This window comes from Phragmites australis, chromosome 14 (genome assembly GCF_958298935.1).
Source record: "Phragmites australis chromosome 14, lpPhrAust1.1, whole genome shotgun sequence".
Classification (NCBI taxonomy): domain Eukaryota; kingdom Viridiplantae; phylum Streptophyta; class Magnoliopsida; order Poales; family Poaceae; genus Phragmites; species Phragmites australis.
In genome coordinates, this window is record NC_084934.1 from 10,641,438 (window position 1) to 10,658,749 (window position 17,312).

General features: G+C 45.6%; 1 protein-coding gene across 1 annotated transcript; it reads right to left on the reverse strand.

Annotated features, from left to right (window-relative positions):
- Positions 1–6,475: 6,475 nt before the first annotated feature.
- On the reverse strand, positions 6,476–15,866 carry LOC133889971 (amine oxidase [copper-containing] alpha 2, peroxisomal-like). The gene is made up of 5 exons (XM_062330398.1): positions 15,047–15,866; positions 12,594–12,978; positions 12,403–12,516; positions 11,855–12,322; positions 6,476–6,990 (listed from the first exon to the last, which is right to left on the reverse strand). Exons 1-5 carry the CDS (start codon positions 15,859–15,861, stop codon positions 6,691–6,693), a joined length of 2,082 nt encoding a protein of 693 aa, XP_062186382.1. The 5' UTR covers positions 15,862–15,866; the 3' UTR covers positions 6,476–6,690.
- Positions 15,867–17,312: the final 1,446 nt, after the last annotated feature.

Here is a 17,312-nt window from a genome sequence, read left to right on the forward strand (position 1 = left end):
AGCAATGAGTCGCAATACCAGTAAGCCTTCCGTGTGTCTCCTCTGGCGTATCACCCGCATCCTGCATCGTGGGCCAGAAACTACCTACTGCAATATCCTTTGCCTACCGAGTTTCCACCACGGCCACCTTGCATTTCCATTGAAGCTTCCTCTGATGGAACCCAGTTAGCTCAAAGCATCGAGGAGGCCGCAACATGGTCCTAGACATCTTCGGAGGATCAATCCATGTCTTCTACTCTAAGAGGTAGCGAAGAGAATATATGCGAAGAGTGAACCATGTTGGAACCAACCCCCCTATTTGTGAAGCCTTGATGGTCTCATATCCCAATCACCTTCTCCCAGGAAGATAATACAGGCCTTGGACTACCTGCACACTGACACTTTCATCATCATGGGGAACATTTCAGGGTCCAAAGTGCATCGAGTACTAATCGACGGTGGGAGCTCAACAGATCTTCTTTTTGTCTAAGCGTTCGATTGCATTGGTATGGCACAGAGCCACTCTTGGGCTTCAAGGGCTAGCCTATCAAGGCTCTTGGATGGATTTCCCTCAAAGTCACCCTAAAAAATGTGGTCAGGGTGTGCACGAAGGAGATAGTGTTTGATATAGTGGACATCCCATATCAATACAATGCAATCTTTAGAAGAGGAGTCCTAGTAGGCTTCGATGTGGTCATACATCATAACTACTTATGTATGAAGATGCCTTGTTCTGAAGGAGTCATCACCATTTCGGGGGATCAAATGATGGCTCAGAGGATCAAAATGGGTCTAATTCTCGGACAACACAATGTTCATGTGTTGTGTGAGGTTGACTTGAAGGTCCAATGCCACCAAGTACCGAAAGCCAATCCAGAGGCGACACAAAGTAAGTCCCACTACACTTAGGATGTTCATAGGAGTGCGTTCAGATGGGTGGAGAGTTGGCTCCTGGGCTAGAAGCCAATTTACTATCTACCCTTCTCGCCAATGAAGATATCTTTGCTTGGTTACCTCAAGACCTACCGGGGGTCAACTATACTTTGATTGAGTACCACCTCAACATCGCACCTGGAGTGAGGTCCTAGAAGCAGAAGCTTTGAAAGATGTCCCTCGAACACCAAGAAGCTACCAAGATTGAAGTGAAAAAGCTCCTCAAAGCCAGAGTAATACGCAACGTCATGCACCCGAAATAGTTGGCAAAACCATGTGCTTATGAAGAAAAGCAACAAGAAGTGGCGCATGTGAGTTGATTTCACAGATCACAACAGAAAGATGCTCTATGCTCTCCTCATGACTTCAAGGAAGCTGAGGCATTATTTCAAATAATACAAGATTACTATGCGCACAATGTTTCCTTTAAGAGAAATCCTTTGCAATAAGAACTCCACAAGATGCATAGCTAAGTGAGCAATAGAACTTGGAGAGTTAGATATCCACTTTATCCCAAGAATAGCTATCAAGGGAAACATCCTAGCTGATTTCATCATCGAACAAACTAATCCAGATCCCATCCAATGACCATAATATGAGAGGCATGACTAGTGGTCTATGCATTTTGATGGGTCTCTTGGAATCAAAGGAGCTAGAGCCAGTGTAGTTTTGGTTTCACCAATTGTCCTCATTATCGGTCATCGATTAAAGCTTGTCTCAATCCAGGCCACCGCCGCCATCACCATTGTCCTCCTCCTCCTCGTCACTCTCCCTGGTGTTGTCCTCATCATTGTCGTCCACCTCCTTCTCGTCCTCCTCATCCTCCTCATCATTGCCTCCTCCTCCTCATGGTTTGTGGCGCCTTCCTCATCATTGCCATCCTCTTCATCTCGTTTCTCCTTTTCCTCCTCCTCATTGTCCCTGGCACCGTCCTAGTAGCCACCATCCTCCTCCTCCTCCTCACCCTTGGGACCTCCTTGCCATCCTCGTCCTCCTCATTGAAGCCCTCCTCGCTGCTGTCCTCCTCCTCCTTAGAGGTCTCATCATTACCATCGTAGCTATAATCCATTGCCTCCTCTCCCTCTTCCACTTCTGAATATACCTGTCATCATACTCCTCATCGTTGTCCACCTCAATCCGAATTTGCCTCCTGATCATCATCCTAGTCCTCCTCCTTAGCCTGGACATTTACCTCCTACAAATTTTTGTCACTCTCCTCGTCCATTGTGAGGAGAGCTGTCAACCACACTTCTTCCTCATAGGGATAGAAAGTTGGTAATGGCCAACAGATTGGAAGGGGGGGGGGGGTTGTGGAGAGGGTGGCTAGGAAGTCATTGCTGGGGGCAGTGGTGGTGGAGAGTGGAGAGAGGGTAGAGTTTTCAAAGAAGACGTCAAAGTGTCTTTCCTGCGTGTGCTAATAAGTAACTCCCACTGGCTTGTTGATGGGTTTAAAGAACAATCATCTGGCACTATATGACTTTTCAAATTCCCCACATAATGTGAATAGTTTAGGATAAAACATGATTGCAAAAGAGAGAAGATACAAATGTCTTACTGTCTACAATATGGTTACATAAAGCAGATGGATTCTCATACAAGTCGTCTGCAATATATTCCCAATGGCTCTAGCCTAGTCATCCACCTTTCCTCATGCATTAGTAGATGATTTTACACCTAAACTGTCTCTATTATGTTTCCACTAATTGCAGACGGTTTCTTAACATATTCGTTGTCAGTGTTATATTTCCATATGGTCATTCTATCCGCATGTTATTTTCATATGGTCTCCTACAATTCTGTTTGTGATAAGCTTATTGTAGGCGTGTTTTAGGTACCATCTTCTATATTGCATAAGTTATGACCTATTCTGTAGTAGTGGTCTAGTGTGACAAAAACTGAAGGCCTTTCATTTTGACATAAACTCTAATGATAATAAAAGTAACACAACTGTGTAGGAGAAAATGTTAGTTGCCTAGCACGACGATATTCAATTTGGGTAACAAGATAACAAAAATGGAGGATATCATGGGCGCACATGATCATTACCAGAAGCCAAGGGGGCCATATAAGATACATAACATAATTTTAACTAGTGATAGGGGCCATTTTTTAAAACTTGTTAAATAAGTGGAAGCGGGCTATGATTTCGTGTGGTCCACTTGAATCGTTTAAGAATCAACGCTGTTGCAGTTAGCTTTGGCACTTTCCGTACTTACCACATGTCAATATAATAGTAAGATAAGCCGAATACCTTTTATAGCTGTGACCTTTTGGCTTGTTGGCCTACGGTGTCATGGGCATAGTAGGCTTATAGAGGTAACATCGTAAATATGTTGTAGGCATAATAATCTTATAGAGATATCTAGTTTGCTCGGGGAATAGTTCTAGCTACCTCCACACCTTTATGCGTAACTAGGGTGCTCCAGGAGTAGCCCTAATGGACCTCCGCACCTATAGGTGCATGTTCAAATGGTCGGAGCTCAATTGAAAAAGGTTGATATGGGTACTCACTTGTGTGCACTTTAGCGGGTGACACAAGTTGAATGGTCCTTGTGTCGTGTGGGTAAAGATGTACCCATACAAGGTGTAAGATCAATTTGAATTGCCACGCTCTCGATTATGAACATACTTCTGTCCATTTAAATCAATCATAGAGTTTCGATATCAGGAAATGGATGGTGTTGTTGATGGAGAGTTGATATTGTACAAGTTACAGTTATGTTATATTGATGATCTTAAGATAGAAGGGTGTCTTGGGTAGATGTAGATACTTATAATTGAGTCGAAATCGCATTGCTTATGAAATCACTTAACCTTGTGGTCGAGCCCTCGCTAATTTATCCAATTGCATTCTCCTTGGAGTCGGGCTATTTATAAGTGCCCATTATGGATTTAGTCTTATGAGTACCTTCATACTCACGTGCTTTGTTTGCTTTTCAGGTGAGGAAGGTTTAATTTTTGGCTACTTTATGCCCGCCGATGTTGGCGATGGGCAGGAGTAGTGTCATTCTACTCTTGTGTTGTTATTTTGAGGTGGCGCCTTAGGGCAAATGATGTTACCCATCTTTTATTGTTATGTAACTTATTCTGTGCGTAGCTACTCTAGTAAATATTCGGGTTATGTATTTTGATGTAAAGTTAAATCTACTTAAAGACTTGTAACTCAATTTAATTACTCGCTCTTTACCATGTCTTGTGATGACGTGCTTGTTGTAAAGGCGTATGTTCCGATCCTAGAAGTAAACACATGCCGAGACTACCGGAATGGTATTTCGGTTAACCATTGTGGGTGTGATTATGAAAAATGATCATCCTACTGATTAACTCGACTACTATTTAGACAGTTCCTCACATCCATTGCCCTGATTATGGACCCTAATTCATAGTTCAAGTTGTTCACAATCTAGATATACATCACATTGGCAACAAAGGCTGATGTGATGTTCTTGTGGCTAGGCTCCAGTTCATCTAACATGCATGTGTGGTCCACCACAATCGACACCTTCCAATACTTAACCAACTTCCCCTTGAAGTCATGCACCCGCTACAAGCAACCCTCTTTCGCGTACTTGACATCCTATTCCTTCTTGTTTGACTTGACAACATAAAACTGTCATCGAAGTGATGTCGCCCATTGAGTCACATCATCCTTCATGACCTGACTGGTAGGATACCTAGCACCCTCGGTCACCTCATTTTGTGTGTACTCATAGGGCATCTGATTCCTCTCATTCATCAAAAGGTTGTTAAAGTTGGGATTGTTCCAGTCTGCGGGAACATAAAAATCATCCTCATCATCCGACATGTCATACTCAGGAGCTTCGTTAGCCTTAAGATCATCTCGCTCCATCTGTTCTATTAGAGAAGGGATTCATTTCCCCTTGTCTTCCTCACTGGTCGGTTCGGTCGAATAATCCGATCAATGTGCAGCATCCAGATCACCATCCTCATCATACTCTTCCTCATCTCCCTTCTCCCTCATTCACGTACCCTCCACCTTACATATCTCCAACTACATTCTTATTCTTTCATTGCACAAGCAACATAGGTGGCCAACCTCTTTGCACAAAATCCTGCAGATACATCTTCCAAACTTGATCTTCCCTGAGCTAGTACACCTCCTAGTACAAACCATCTCTCAGACGATTGTCCATAATGTTAATGGTCATCTCTTGAATCTCGAGATCTATTTTGAAACCCCGCATCAACCGGTCGTACAAGTGTCTGACGCTCTTTTGCATAGGTCTAGAGATACCCTTGTCCATTGACTTAAATACCGACAGTATTACCCTTTTTGGACCATATAATATTTCACTGTCCCTATAAAAACCCTAAACTACCACTTATCTGACATTGTCCATAATGTTAATGGGCATCTCTTGAATCTCGAGATCTATTTTGAAACCCCGCATCAACCAGTCGTACAAGTGTCTGACGCTCTTTTGCATAGGTCTAGAGATACCCTTGTCCATTGACTTAAATACCGACAGTATTACCCTTTTTGGACCATATAATATTTCACTGTCCCTATAAAAACCCTAAACTACCACTTATCTGACATATCTGCCAACCATCGACATAAAACCCTAACATTATTCTGATAGAACATAAAAAATTATGTATAACTATATCTACAATAACGTAACATTCATTAAAAATATGGCCTAACAGTTAATCTATATTGCAACAAAATATCCCTGAGTCGTTACTTCAAACACCTCTAAATCCTACATCTATTACCTCAGTTATATCTACAGTATATCTAAATCCTACAAATAATACCTAACATATGTCTAAATACTACATCTAATTGCTAAAATATGTATACAAATAGGATCTAGTTGCTAAACTATGTCTAATCTTAATTCTAAACCTAGATCTACATTCTAAACTACGTCTAGTGGTTATCCTACCGGGTTTGTAAAAAAATCCTGAATCTAACCTCTAACATATATCAAAACCTACCGCTAGTGGTGATTCTACCAGGTTTGTAAAAAAAAAAAAGACAAAAACGTACCTTCTTCCTCTGGCAGGGCTTCGACTCAAATTTCCCTTCCCTCCTCTCCCCTCTCCTCCTCTCCTCCCTCTCTATCTCAGCTCGGTTGGATGCAAATGAGGGTGCTGACATCGGCCAGGGCTACAGGGCCACATTTTATACCTAAAAAGTTTTGCTCGTACAATGGATGATACCTTTTGGGTGGGCCCATCGGCCATCGCTGCAAGGAAGATATTGCCCGCTCAACGGATGAGAGCAATGTCTCGCCTGTTTAGTAGGTGAGACCCCTGGTGACCACTATTTTTTAATTTTGGCCGAAGTGGCCCATAAGGTGTCGCCCGTTTATGGGGCGAGACCTTGCTCTCGTCTGATGAACGGACGACGGTAGCCTATTGTTGTAAAATTTTGAAACGAACGTGTAATTTTGCAAATATTAAAAATATATAAAAAATTGAGGAAAAGAGTGACCTAGCTAGACTCATATTTTAGCACTATGACGCACTACTATCAATTTATGAAATAATGCAGAAAACTGGGACATTTGAGAAAAGAAGAGAATCGGTTTAGTTTGTAAATTACCAACAATTGCATTTTATGTTCAAATATCGTTGAAACAATTCATACGTACATCATGATCTTTTCGAAATATCACGAGCATATATAAGAGAACTAGCGGGAGGCACAAACATGTTTTTACCGCTTTGTGAGTGAACCTTGGCGGCAAATTGTTATCACCGATTCATACAGAGTGGCACGGCAGCATCGTCACATCACCTGGATAACTATCTGGCGCCGCAGGAGCAGTTAGGGGAGTGACCTTGCCTGGACGGCCTGGTTCTGATCAACGGGTTCCTCTCGAAGAAGTTGAACGGCCGCATCTCGAACGCGCCACTCAACGTCGGCATCACCGGGAAGTCCTCCTGGCACGGGACGTGGTGCAGGCCCAGCGTGTACCACAGCACGATGTCCTTGTCCTTTATCCCTCTGTTCTTCTTGCTCCAGGCGGCCAAGTTGTCGTCTCCCGTGCTCTGGTCGGCGTACAGCCCGGGCGCCCACTTCTCCGACTTGTTGTACGGGGTCACCTGTTAGAAGTATGGCAACAGACCTGAACGTGTTGGACGCGGTCACAGCGTTGGAACGGCACAGCGCGCCGCCCGCCTACGGTCAACTAGATGTTAGGCAGTTAGCGTTCATGTAGGCTTGATCCTGCTGAATCGGATCACGACTGATCCCACGATGTATTCTGTTGTAATCACGAACGTGTAAATGCCTGAATGTAAATACAGAACGATCTCCTGAGAGATCAGTGTGCTTGGCAATATCTCTCTCTCGCAAACTCTTTCATGGTCATCAGAGCCACGATCTAGCTTCCGCCATGTCTGAGAGTCCAAGCTCCGCTTTCTCCAATTCATCCAACTCCTCTCAATCCGGCCTACTGCCAACACCAGCGTTTAGCCAACTAGTCAGCATCAAACTCACGCAGGACAATTACCTGCTGTGGACTGCTCAGGTCGTTCCCTATCTCAAGAGCCAAGGGCTCATAGGGTACGTTGATGGCTCGATCTCATCTCCGAGCCAAACAGTCGTCGTTCCGCCCAGCGAGGCGGGCGGCGGCCGTCGGATCACCATCAATCCGGAGTACACTCGCTGGTACCACCAGGACCAGCTCGTCCTGAGCGCACTCCTCTCCTCACTGACGGAGGAATCACTCGCACATGTTGTGGGTGCAACAACGGCGCGCGACGTCTGGCGCACCCTCGAAAACAACTTCGCCTCGACCTCGCGCGCGCGGATCATGCAGATTCGGATGCAGCTCGCCACCATGCAGAAGAAAGATCTCCGCGTCACCGACTACTTCCGCAAGATGAAGCGGCTCTCCGACACGCTCACCGCCATCGGCAAGCCCCTGCAAGATGAGGAGTTCATCTCCTATCTGATGCGCGGACTTGGAGAAGAATACGATCCGCTGGTGACGAGCATCACCACGCAGATCACACCGTACTCAGTCAGCGACGTCTACTCTCACATGCTGAGCTACGAGATGCGTCGAGAACAGAATAACACCACTGTTCAGGTATCAGTTAATAGTGCAGGAAGAAATGCAGGTCGTGGAAACGGCAATGGAGGTCGCGGTGGCCGTGGACGCAGCGGCGCTGGCCGTGGCGGCGCTGGCCGCGGTGGAGGTGTCGGCCGTGGCAATCAAGCTCAAGGTGCCCAGTCCGGTTCTGGCGGACGCAGCACACGTTGTCAGGTCTGTGACAAGCCTGGCCACGATGCGCTGCGATGCTGGTACCGGTTTGATCACTCCTATCAAGCCGACGACAACAACAAGGTCGCTGCTGCTGTCTCCAACGCCAACTACTCCGTCGATCCGAACTGGTACGTCGACACAGGCGCCACGGACCACGTCACGCATGAACTCGATCGTCTCACCGTCAAGGAAAGATACACAGGAGGCGATCAGGTCCAAGTAGCAAATGGAGCAGGTTTGTCTGTCACTCATGTTGGGCATTCTTCGATTGCTGGTTTAACTAGGCCTTTACATCTTAGACATATTCTACATGCTCCTAGAATCAATAAACACTTGATCTCTGTTCGAAAACTAGCCCATGACAATGATGCTTTTGTTGAATTTCATCCCAACTCTTTCTTTGTCAAGGACCGAGCAACGAGGACAGTCCTTCTCGCCGGCAGATGTAGAAATGGCCTCTACATTCTGCCAATAAATCAACCCAGTCAAGTCTTACTGATGGCCAAAATCTCTCAAGAGCAATGGCACAGAAGACTCGGACATCCAGCTTCCCCAATTACTCTTCGGATTTTGCAGAAAAATAATATTGCTGTAGACACAAATATTTCTTGTCCTAGAATTTGTGATGCCTGCCAACAAGGAAAGTCTCATCAACTTCCTTTCGGCTCTTCCTCGCATGTATCTACAGCTCCTTTGCAAATTATTCATACTGATGTTTGGGGGCCTGCCCTAGCATCAGTAAATAATTCCAAATATTATGTCTCCTTTGTTGATGATTTTACCAAGTATGTTTGGATTTATTTCTTGAAATGCAAGTCTGATGTTGAAGCTGTATTCATTCAGTTCCAAAAACATGTTGAGCATCTTCTAAACACCAAAATTCGCTCGGTTCAATCAGATTGGGGGGGAGAGTACCAACGTTTGCATAATTATTTCAAACAATCTGGCATTGATCATCGCGTTTCTTGCCCTCACACTCATCAACAGAACGGGGTTGTTGAGAGAAAACACCGTCACATCGTTGACACTGGTCTTGCTCTTCTAGCTCAATCAAATATGCCATTGCGCTTTTGGGATGAAGCTTTTAACACTGCTTGTTATCTCATCAATAGGATGCCTAGCCGAACCATTGATCATGACACACCTCTGCACAAACTTCTTGGCACTACACCTGATTATTCTTTCCTACGTGTTTTTGGGTGTGCATGCTGGCCAAACCTGCGAGCATACAACTCTAACAAGCTGAATTTCAGAACTAGACAGTGTGTGTTTTTGGGTTATAGTTCTTCTCATAAAGGTTATAAGTGCTTTGATCGTACTACAGGACGTGTTTTCATATCACGCGATGTAGTCTTTGATGAGACACTTTTTCCCTTTGTCATTCAACCTTCAGTGACTGAAACACCAAAATCCACACACCATCCTACACTTCTGCCGATGCTAGCCAAATCCTACACCTACACTGAAAACTCTCTCATCCGTTCTGACAACACCATTGTAGTTGAACCAGCAGTAGAGGAAACTCACACAAGTGATAGTGAACCTAATCTTGATGCTAATCCTGATCTCTCTAGTGGTAGCATTTCTCATGCAGATGAGCAGACTGCAGATCATGACAGGGAAAGTTCAGAAAGTCCCTCAACTGACAGCCAACCTGACAATGATGATGCAGCTCAAGATCATGTTCAAATCGAGACCAACAAGTACTCAATGAGGACAAGACTTCGTGACAATATTGTCCAACCCAAAGAATTCAAAGATGGTACAGTCAGGTATTCAGAAAAGGGAAGAGGCTTCACTGGTTCTTCAGCTATCAGAATTCCAACAAAAGATAGAGTGTCAACAATGGCACTGTCTGCAGTTTCAGGTTCAGCAGTTTCAGAACCATCCAGTTTGCAAGAAGCTCTAGAGAGTACAGAATGGAAAAATGCTATGGACATTGAGTTCTCAGCTCTACAGAAGAATGAAACCTGGGTTTTAGTGCCACCAAGAAAAGGAATCAATCTCATAGACAGCAGATGGGTTTATAAAGTAAAAAGGAAAGCAGATGGTTCAGTGGAGAGATACAAAGCAAGACTGGTGGCTAAGGGATTCAAACAGAGATATGGTGTTGATTATCTAGACACTTATTGCCCTGTGGTTAAGCCATCAACGATCAGAATAATCCTCTCTCTTGCAGTGTCACAAGGATGGAACATGAGGCAGATAGATATTCAGAATGCTTTTTTGCATGGAGTTCTTCAAGAGGAAGTCTACATGAGACAACCTCCAGGCTATGAAGACACAAGCAAGCCATCCGATTATATTTGTCGTCTGAAGAAAGCACTGTATGGGCTTAAACAAGCTCCACGTGCCTGGCATTCTAGACTCACTAGAAAGTTGCAAGATCTGGGGTTCAGTTCATCAAAAGCTGATGCATCCTTGTTTATATTCAGAGAGAAGGGCACAACCATCTACATGCTAATATATGTTGATGACATAATTATTGTCAGCTCATCATCTGCTGCTACCAAAACGTTGATTCAACAGCTTATGTTGGATTTTGCAGTAAAAGATTTGGGTCCATTGGAATACTTCTTGGGTATTGAAGTAAAACAAGAAACCGATGGAATTATGTTATCTCAGAAAAGGTATGCTCTTGATCTGTTAAAAAGAGCAAACATGGAGCACTGTAAGGCAATCTCTACTCCCATGTCAGCATCTGAACAATTATTCAGAGATCAAGGTTCAGTCTTGTCAGACAAAGAGCAGTACAAATACAGAAGTTTAGTAGGTGGATTACAATACTTAACCATGACAAGACCAGACTTGGCATTTGCAGTAAATCGAGTGTGTCAGTTTGTTCAATCACCTACTGATGTTCATTTCTCAGCAGTGAAGAGGATACTAAGATTTATCAAGGGTACAGCTGACCAAGGACTGAAGATTCAGAAATCTACTACAACAACACTCAGTGCCTTTTCCGATGCCGATTGGGCTGGGTGTCCCAATGATCGAAGATCAACTAGTGGTCATGCCGTCTTTCTTGGATCAAATCTTGTATCATGGAGCTCTCGTAAACAAGCGACAGTCTCAAGATCCAGTACAGAAGCTGAATACAAGGCAATTGCCAATGTCACAGCTGAATTGATGTGGGTGCAGTCATTGCTAAGAGAACTTGGTGTGTTTCAATCCCGAGCACCTTTGCTTTGGTGTGATAATCTTGGAGCAACCTACTTAACAGCTAATCCAATGTTCCATGCAAGAATGAAGCACGTCGAAGTTGATTTTCACTTTGTCCGTGAGCAAGTGGCACGCAAGGCGATGGAGGTTCGATTCATCTCAACGAAAGATCAACTTGCAGACATATTCACGAAGCCACTGTCAAGAACTCCATTTGTTGCCAACAGTCACAATCTCAACCTGAGAAGACCATGTTGTGATTGAAGGGGGCTGTTAGAAGTATGGCAACAGACCTGAACGTGTTGGACGCGGTCACAGCGTTGGAACGGCACAGCGCGCCGCCCGCCTACGGTCAACTAGATGTTAGGCAGTTAGCGTTCATGTAGGCTTGATCCTGCTGAATCGGATCACGACTGATCCCACGATGTATTCTGTTGTAATCACGAACGTGTAAATGCCTGAATGTAAATACAGAACGATCTCCTGAGAGATCAGTGTGCTTGGCAATATCTCTCTCTCGCAAACTCTTTCACCCACACCTGCTTCTTCGTGTAGCTCGCGCGCCGTTGCGGGTAGTCGTCGTCGGCCAGCAGGGAGGCCGCCGTCGCGCCGGATGGGACGAGCCGGTACCCGGCCTCGTTGCCTATCTTGGTCCTCTTGCTCGGGTTCACGAACAGCAGGTCCACAGGCGCACCGTTAATGCCCACCTGCCCATCCGCCTCGGTCTCGGCCACCTCGCGGCGCACCGTCCAGTAACTCCTCCTGGGCGTGTCAGCGCCACCCGTGGACGGGTCCCCGGTGTTGCGCATGGGGGTGACGGTGTTCTTGACGAACGAGTTCTTGGTGCCGTCCACGTCGAGGTCCAGGTGGTACGTGACGAAGTGGTCGTGGTAGACGCCGACGGTGTTCTCGGCGACGAGCGTGCCGTGCGCGTCCTCCGTGATCTGGTCGGCGTGCATGTAGGACGTCGCCTTCATCTCTAGGATGCCAGAGAGAGAGACCTGCAACACATGCATGGATTCACTTGAGTGGAAGATGCGATTAATTTGTTCGCTGTTCTTTTGTTTCGTTCGATGTATACCACAAGCTTGATGGTGCCGACCGTCTTGAACTCCCAGTCGAATGTGTAGTCATAGTTCCCGACGGTCGCCACCATTCTCACCACCAAGGTCACGTCCTGTCTGACCTCCGTGATCTGTATCGGAACTTACGTCAAACAATATGTCACTGAATTCTGCAGCACTCGATACTTGAGAGTCGATGGTAGCTGACCAGTTCTCCTGGCAGCCCGGCCTGGGTGTGGCGCCACGCGACGTCGCCGGCGTACCGCTCGAACACGCAGATCACATTCAGAGCCTTCACAGGTTTGCCGTCCTGGTTGACGTAGTAGCCGTCCATGTAGGCCGCGTTGGCCGGGCAATCGCTGCCGGGCTGGAGCGGGAACGCCGAGGTCCCCAGGCCGAATTCGCCGGCGTCCATGAATGTGTGGAAGTACCACTCCTCCTCCGGGTCCATGTAGGGCACGAAGACCTCCGACACGAAGCCGCGGTAGAGCACCCGCCGTCGCTGGCCGGCGTCGGCGTCGTGGACCGAGGCCAGCGAGATTACCGTGCCGGCGCGCATGTCGAAGCCCACATGGAACTCCCAGTTGGCCCATCTGCAGTCGCGCACGCAAGTAGAGTAGTGCGATGTCAATGTCAGCGGAATTGGTCAAATATTGGAGAATCAACAGGATTTGCATTCTCTTTGGATTATAGCTATGTCTTCTACGTCAATCATTCTTTTAGAGGCTTAGGAAATGTTTTAATCACACGAAATTTCACAGGAACTTTGATGGACTTTGACAGAAAACAGTTTAGTTACCACAATAATCAAGGAAAATCATTGTATAGTTTGGATTCCATAATTGCTTTCTGGCAAACAATATGTTTGCCAAATATGCTTTTGATTTCACTCTTGTTCATAGCTAAATTTCAAATACAATTATACATACCTTGTCATGTACTTCTATATAATTTTAGAGGAGTTATCTCGGAGATATGGTATTTTGCCGATCATTTTCTTTGTAGCGGAACATGGTTTCCATTATGAATAATAACTGAAAAGGGGGTGTACCGTTAAAAAAAACAGAGAGGAAAGATTGTATCTTTCCGCCACTGACATGACCCTAATAATAGGATATTGGGCTTCCAAACGTGCGATTTGCTGACCTTTCGAACTAAATCTTCTTCAAGGTAGCTTGTTCCACTACTAGGTTCCATTCTAGTTAGATGCTCTAATCTTTTGTGCAGACACAAAATTGACAAAATGAAAATTACAATCGAAGCCATGTGAAAATTCTCGAACTATTCCTGCCTGATTTATCTAATCTCTCACTCACTCTCTTGATTCTTGTCCTCCATGGCAATTCCCCTGTCGTTCCCATCGCCAAGACACCATGCTTGATCGCCTAAGAATTCTACGAATATGCTCAGCATGGTCGACATGGAGGTCCCCAATTCCCGCATCGTCGATGGGTGACGAGGCTGGCAATCGGGGATCCGTCTGTTCCGCCTTCACCCAGAGCATGCTCACCGGTCAACCTTGTTTGACCAGACATCTTCGGAAGATAGGAAATTGTGCAGCGGACACCGGAGGTGAGGGGGGTACCGGACCTGTGGTGTTTTGGTTTGTAAGGTAGTAAAACTTGGTGATGTTGCCTTAACCATCACCTTCATGTGGTAGATCTGATGCATTTGTAGTGATTTTAGTGGCACCATTTCAATCAGTGGCAAATCTAGAAAATTCTCACGGGTGTACCCATTCCACATCGGGTGCATACAATTGCAATTTCCAGTACAACATATGCACTACATCACAGGTCTAATAAAATTAAGGTTGAAACAAAGCAAACTGCAATACAACTTCTTACATGAATATAAATTGCAATGTTTGCAAAATTCTTCTTTAAACTATGTCAATATCTAACTGATTTCGATTTTTCTTGGGCGTGCCTGAGCACACCTGGGGACCTACTGGATCCACCCCTGCTTGCAGTTAGCCTGTTTACATTGCTCAATATGCAAAGTTAACTGAAAACAGTAGTCAAAATGATTTTTCCCAATTACCCTCCTTTCCTTTTCTTCTAGGGGTTATTTCTGAGTAATCTATTCCAACTTAGTTTGTTAAGTCTAGTTTTCCCTCATGACACTAATTGTGGTTACCAATTCATTGACAGGTACAACTGAATAATCCTGCAATTTAAGCAAACAAATGGGAGTAGGTTGATAGTTGCACATTCGTATGAAACTCGATCACCCACTGGTTTATTGGTGCAAGTGGCTTTACATTTAAGTTATTATTGGCCGGTCCTTGCAATCACAAAGGAATAATATAGTAATATATTCTCAATGACAGCGTGCAATCCGTTCGACAGACAAGTTGCTATGAATATCGTCAGCACTGGGAGTCGACGACCAAGCTAGCTCCTCTGGGATTGGGTTCCGCGGTGCCCGGACAACGTTTCTAAAGGCAAAGTCTATGCACCGTTCGTATTTAAGTATATGCACGGGCCAAATTTTTATTGCGAAATGTAAAAACAAATACTTGGCAATCTAAGAACCGCGAGTTTGTGATCTAGTTGACTTGTATGAAACCATGTGGGTGCTTCACAAGGCACGGGAAAGGTCCCTTGTGTTATGATTCTTCATACGGCGCGTAACTTAAATCAAGTTGAGGGCACTTACCTGACAACGTGACCGTCCATGTGGAAGCCCCTGCCCTCGGGCTGAACCACCACGCCGGGTGCCGCCGCTGGCCCGGTGAACAGCGGCGCAATCTTCTCTGCCCGGTAGTCGGTCCCCTCCTCCTTCGGCACCGGGGGCGCGATCCTGTCCGTGTACCCGACGATGGTCATCCGCTCGAGGTCCACCACCAGCGTCACGCCCTCCAGTGGCCGCGCGTAGAAGTTGGCCGTCTCGCCGGCCACGAAGCATTGCATCTTCGCCACCCTTGCGCCGCCCCACCTCTTCTCGCTGCTGCCGAACCATCCCTTGGAGAACACCCCGCAGCCAACTTCGCTTATGTTCAGCCCACGCCGTCGCACGGATTCCACGAAGGGAGGATACATGGGTGCCAGCGCCCCCGCTGCGATCTGCTCCTCGACCGTGAACATCGGGAAGCCAGCGCCACCGTGGATAGAATGCGAAAGGACAGAGGGGGTGGAGACGTGGGTGACGTCGACACGGAGCTCGTGGGACTGGCCGCCAGCTCGGGCGATGACGAGCGCGAATCGCGGTAGGATGGGGCTGTGGGATGAGGCGGTCGCGTAGGCGTAGGAGAGGACGTCGGGCTTGTCGGGCTCATCGAGGCCGACGTAGTGGAAGGTGAGTGGCCGGGAAGGGACGAATGGGGAGGCAAGCACGGCTGCTCTAACGGCAGTGAGCTCCGCTGCGGAGAGGGGGTCCAGAGGGTGGGGGTGGGCATGGGGAGAGGCTGCCACCTCGTCGCTGGTGGCAGATAGGGTGACAAGGACCAGAGGAAGCAATGCGAGTAGTGGCATTTGGGCCATCAGCAGCCGTGAGGAAAGCAAGGGGCCGGTGGAAGGCTAATATAGCAGGGAAGTGATTGGGACATGTTTGGTTCATGGCCGCAAGTGGAGATAAAAGTGTTAGATACCCTATATTTGGGTATTGCTATCTGACATATGATTCTTTCAATTGGTGATGCTATTTTTTGGGTTGTAATGAGCTATTTGATTATCTTATAATTCATAAGTTGTGTTATTACATAATTTAATTTGCTCTTAAATATACATCGTTGTATTCGGTGACTTGGTTTACAATAACTCAGAATGTAATAGATGTCTGCATAATTCAGAAACCGTAGTTGCACATTTGCTTGTGCGTGTCGTACATGGACGATTGCTAGTACTCCTATAAAATGCACGAGTTATAGCAGATTCGAGTGATCTCCACTGTCCATCTGAGTTGATCAAACAGTCACTATGCAAAATTAGACCACATTCCTCCTTCCAAAAATAAATTCAATCTCCATTTATTTACCTTCTATACCTAAACGTCTAATATTTGCCTTCCACATATTCCAAAAATACATTCAATCTCTCATTATTTATCTTCCATACCTAAACGTTCAGTATTTGCATTCCATACATTCGCTGATGGGTTTCTCAAGAGGGTGTGCGCCTCCTGCACTTCGCCTGCAACGACGGCTTTTTGGAGGGGGTGCACCACCGCCTGCATGTCTCCTACACTGCCGTCTACCACGGAGGTCGTCTCTATCGTGCAATCTTTACACCATGGTACTATACGAGAATTGTTTTCATCCCTCATAAATTGGTCAACATCTTGATCATCCTCACAACGCTGCTATGGACAGCCAACACTAGACGACACGGTCCCCTCCACCCTCATGTCCAGTACTCGCTATTCTGCTACCTCTTGAAATTAAATGATCATGTTGTAAATCTGCAAATCTCTCTTTTGTTATGCTATGTTATTTTACTTCTTCGGATTGCTATATCCTGTATTGATTCCATATGTGTAAAACACGTGTGCAGTTGCTAGTAAAGAGAATAGAAACAGTTCAACATTTACACATAAAAGTAGATAATTTACTACTATATTATGATCTGACCAAATAGTATGCTAATTAATCATCGAGATATCTTCCTTATCTCTCATCGATGCTACAAGATCCATAAAGGCATCACAATGCGGAAACAAACCATTTAAATACAGCAAATAACCATTCATTACACTTAGGGGCATAGTATAGCAAAACATATTAGCATGAAGATACCAACGAAACTTTAATTGGTGGCTTAGTGATGTTGAAATCCTTTACTAACCCATGTCTTACGTGTTTTCAGGCTACTTCATTAAACCAAGCTCTGATACCATGCTATTAGGAACCGATCAAATAGTATTCAAATTAATCATCAGGATGATCATTTGCTTAATCATGACCATGATCATTAACTGAAATATCATC

Bases quoted from the DNA above. Each gene is read 5' to 3' on its own strand.
- LOC133889971 (XM_062330398.1), bottom strand. From the start codon at position 15,861: ATGCCACTACTCGCATTGCTTCCTCTGGTCCTTGTCACCCTATCTGCC. The intron at 12,517-12,593 runs GTCAGCTACCAT...GTTCCGATACAG, and splicing joins CCGGGCTGCCAGGAGAACTG to ATCACGGAGGTCAGACAGGA. The intron at 12,323-12,402 runs GTATACATCGAA...CATGTGTTGCAG, and splicing joins TCGGCACCATCAAGCTTGTG to GTCTCTCTCTCTGGCATCCT.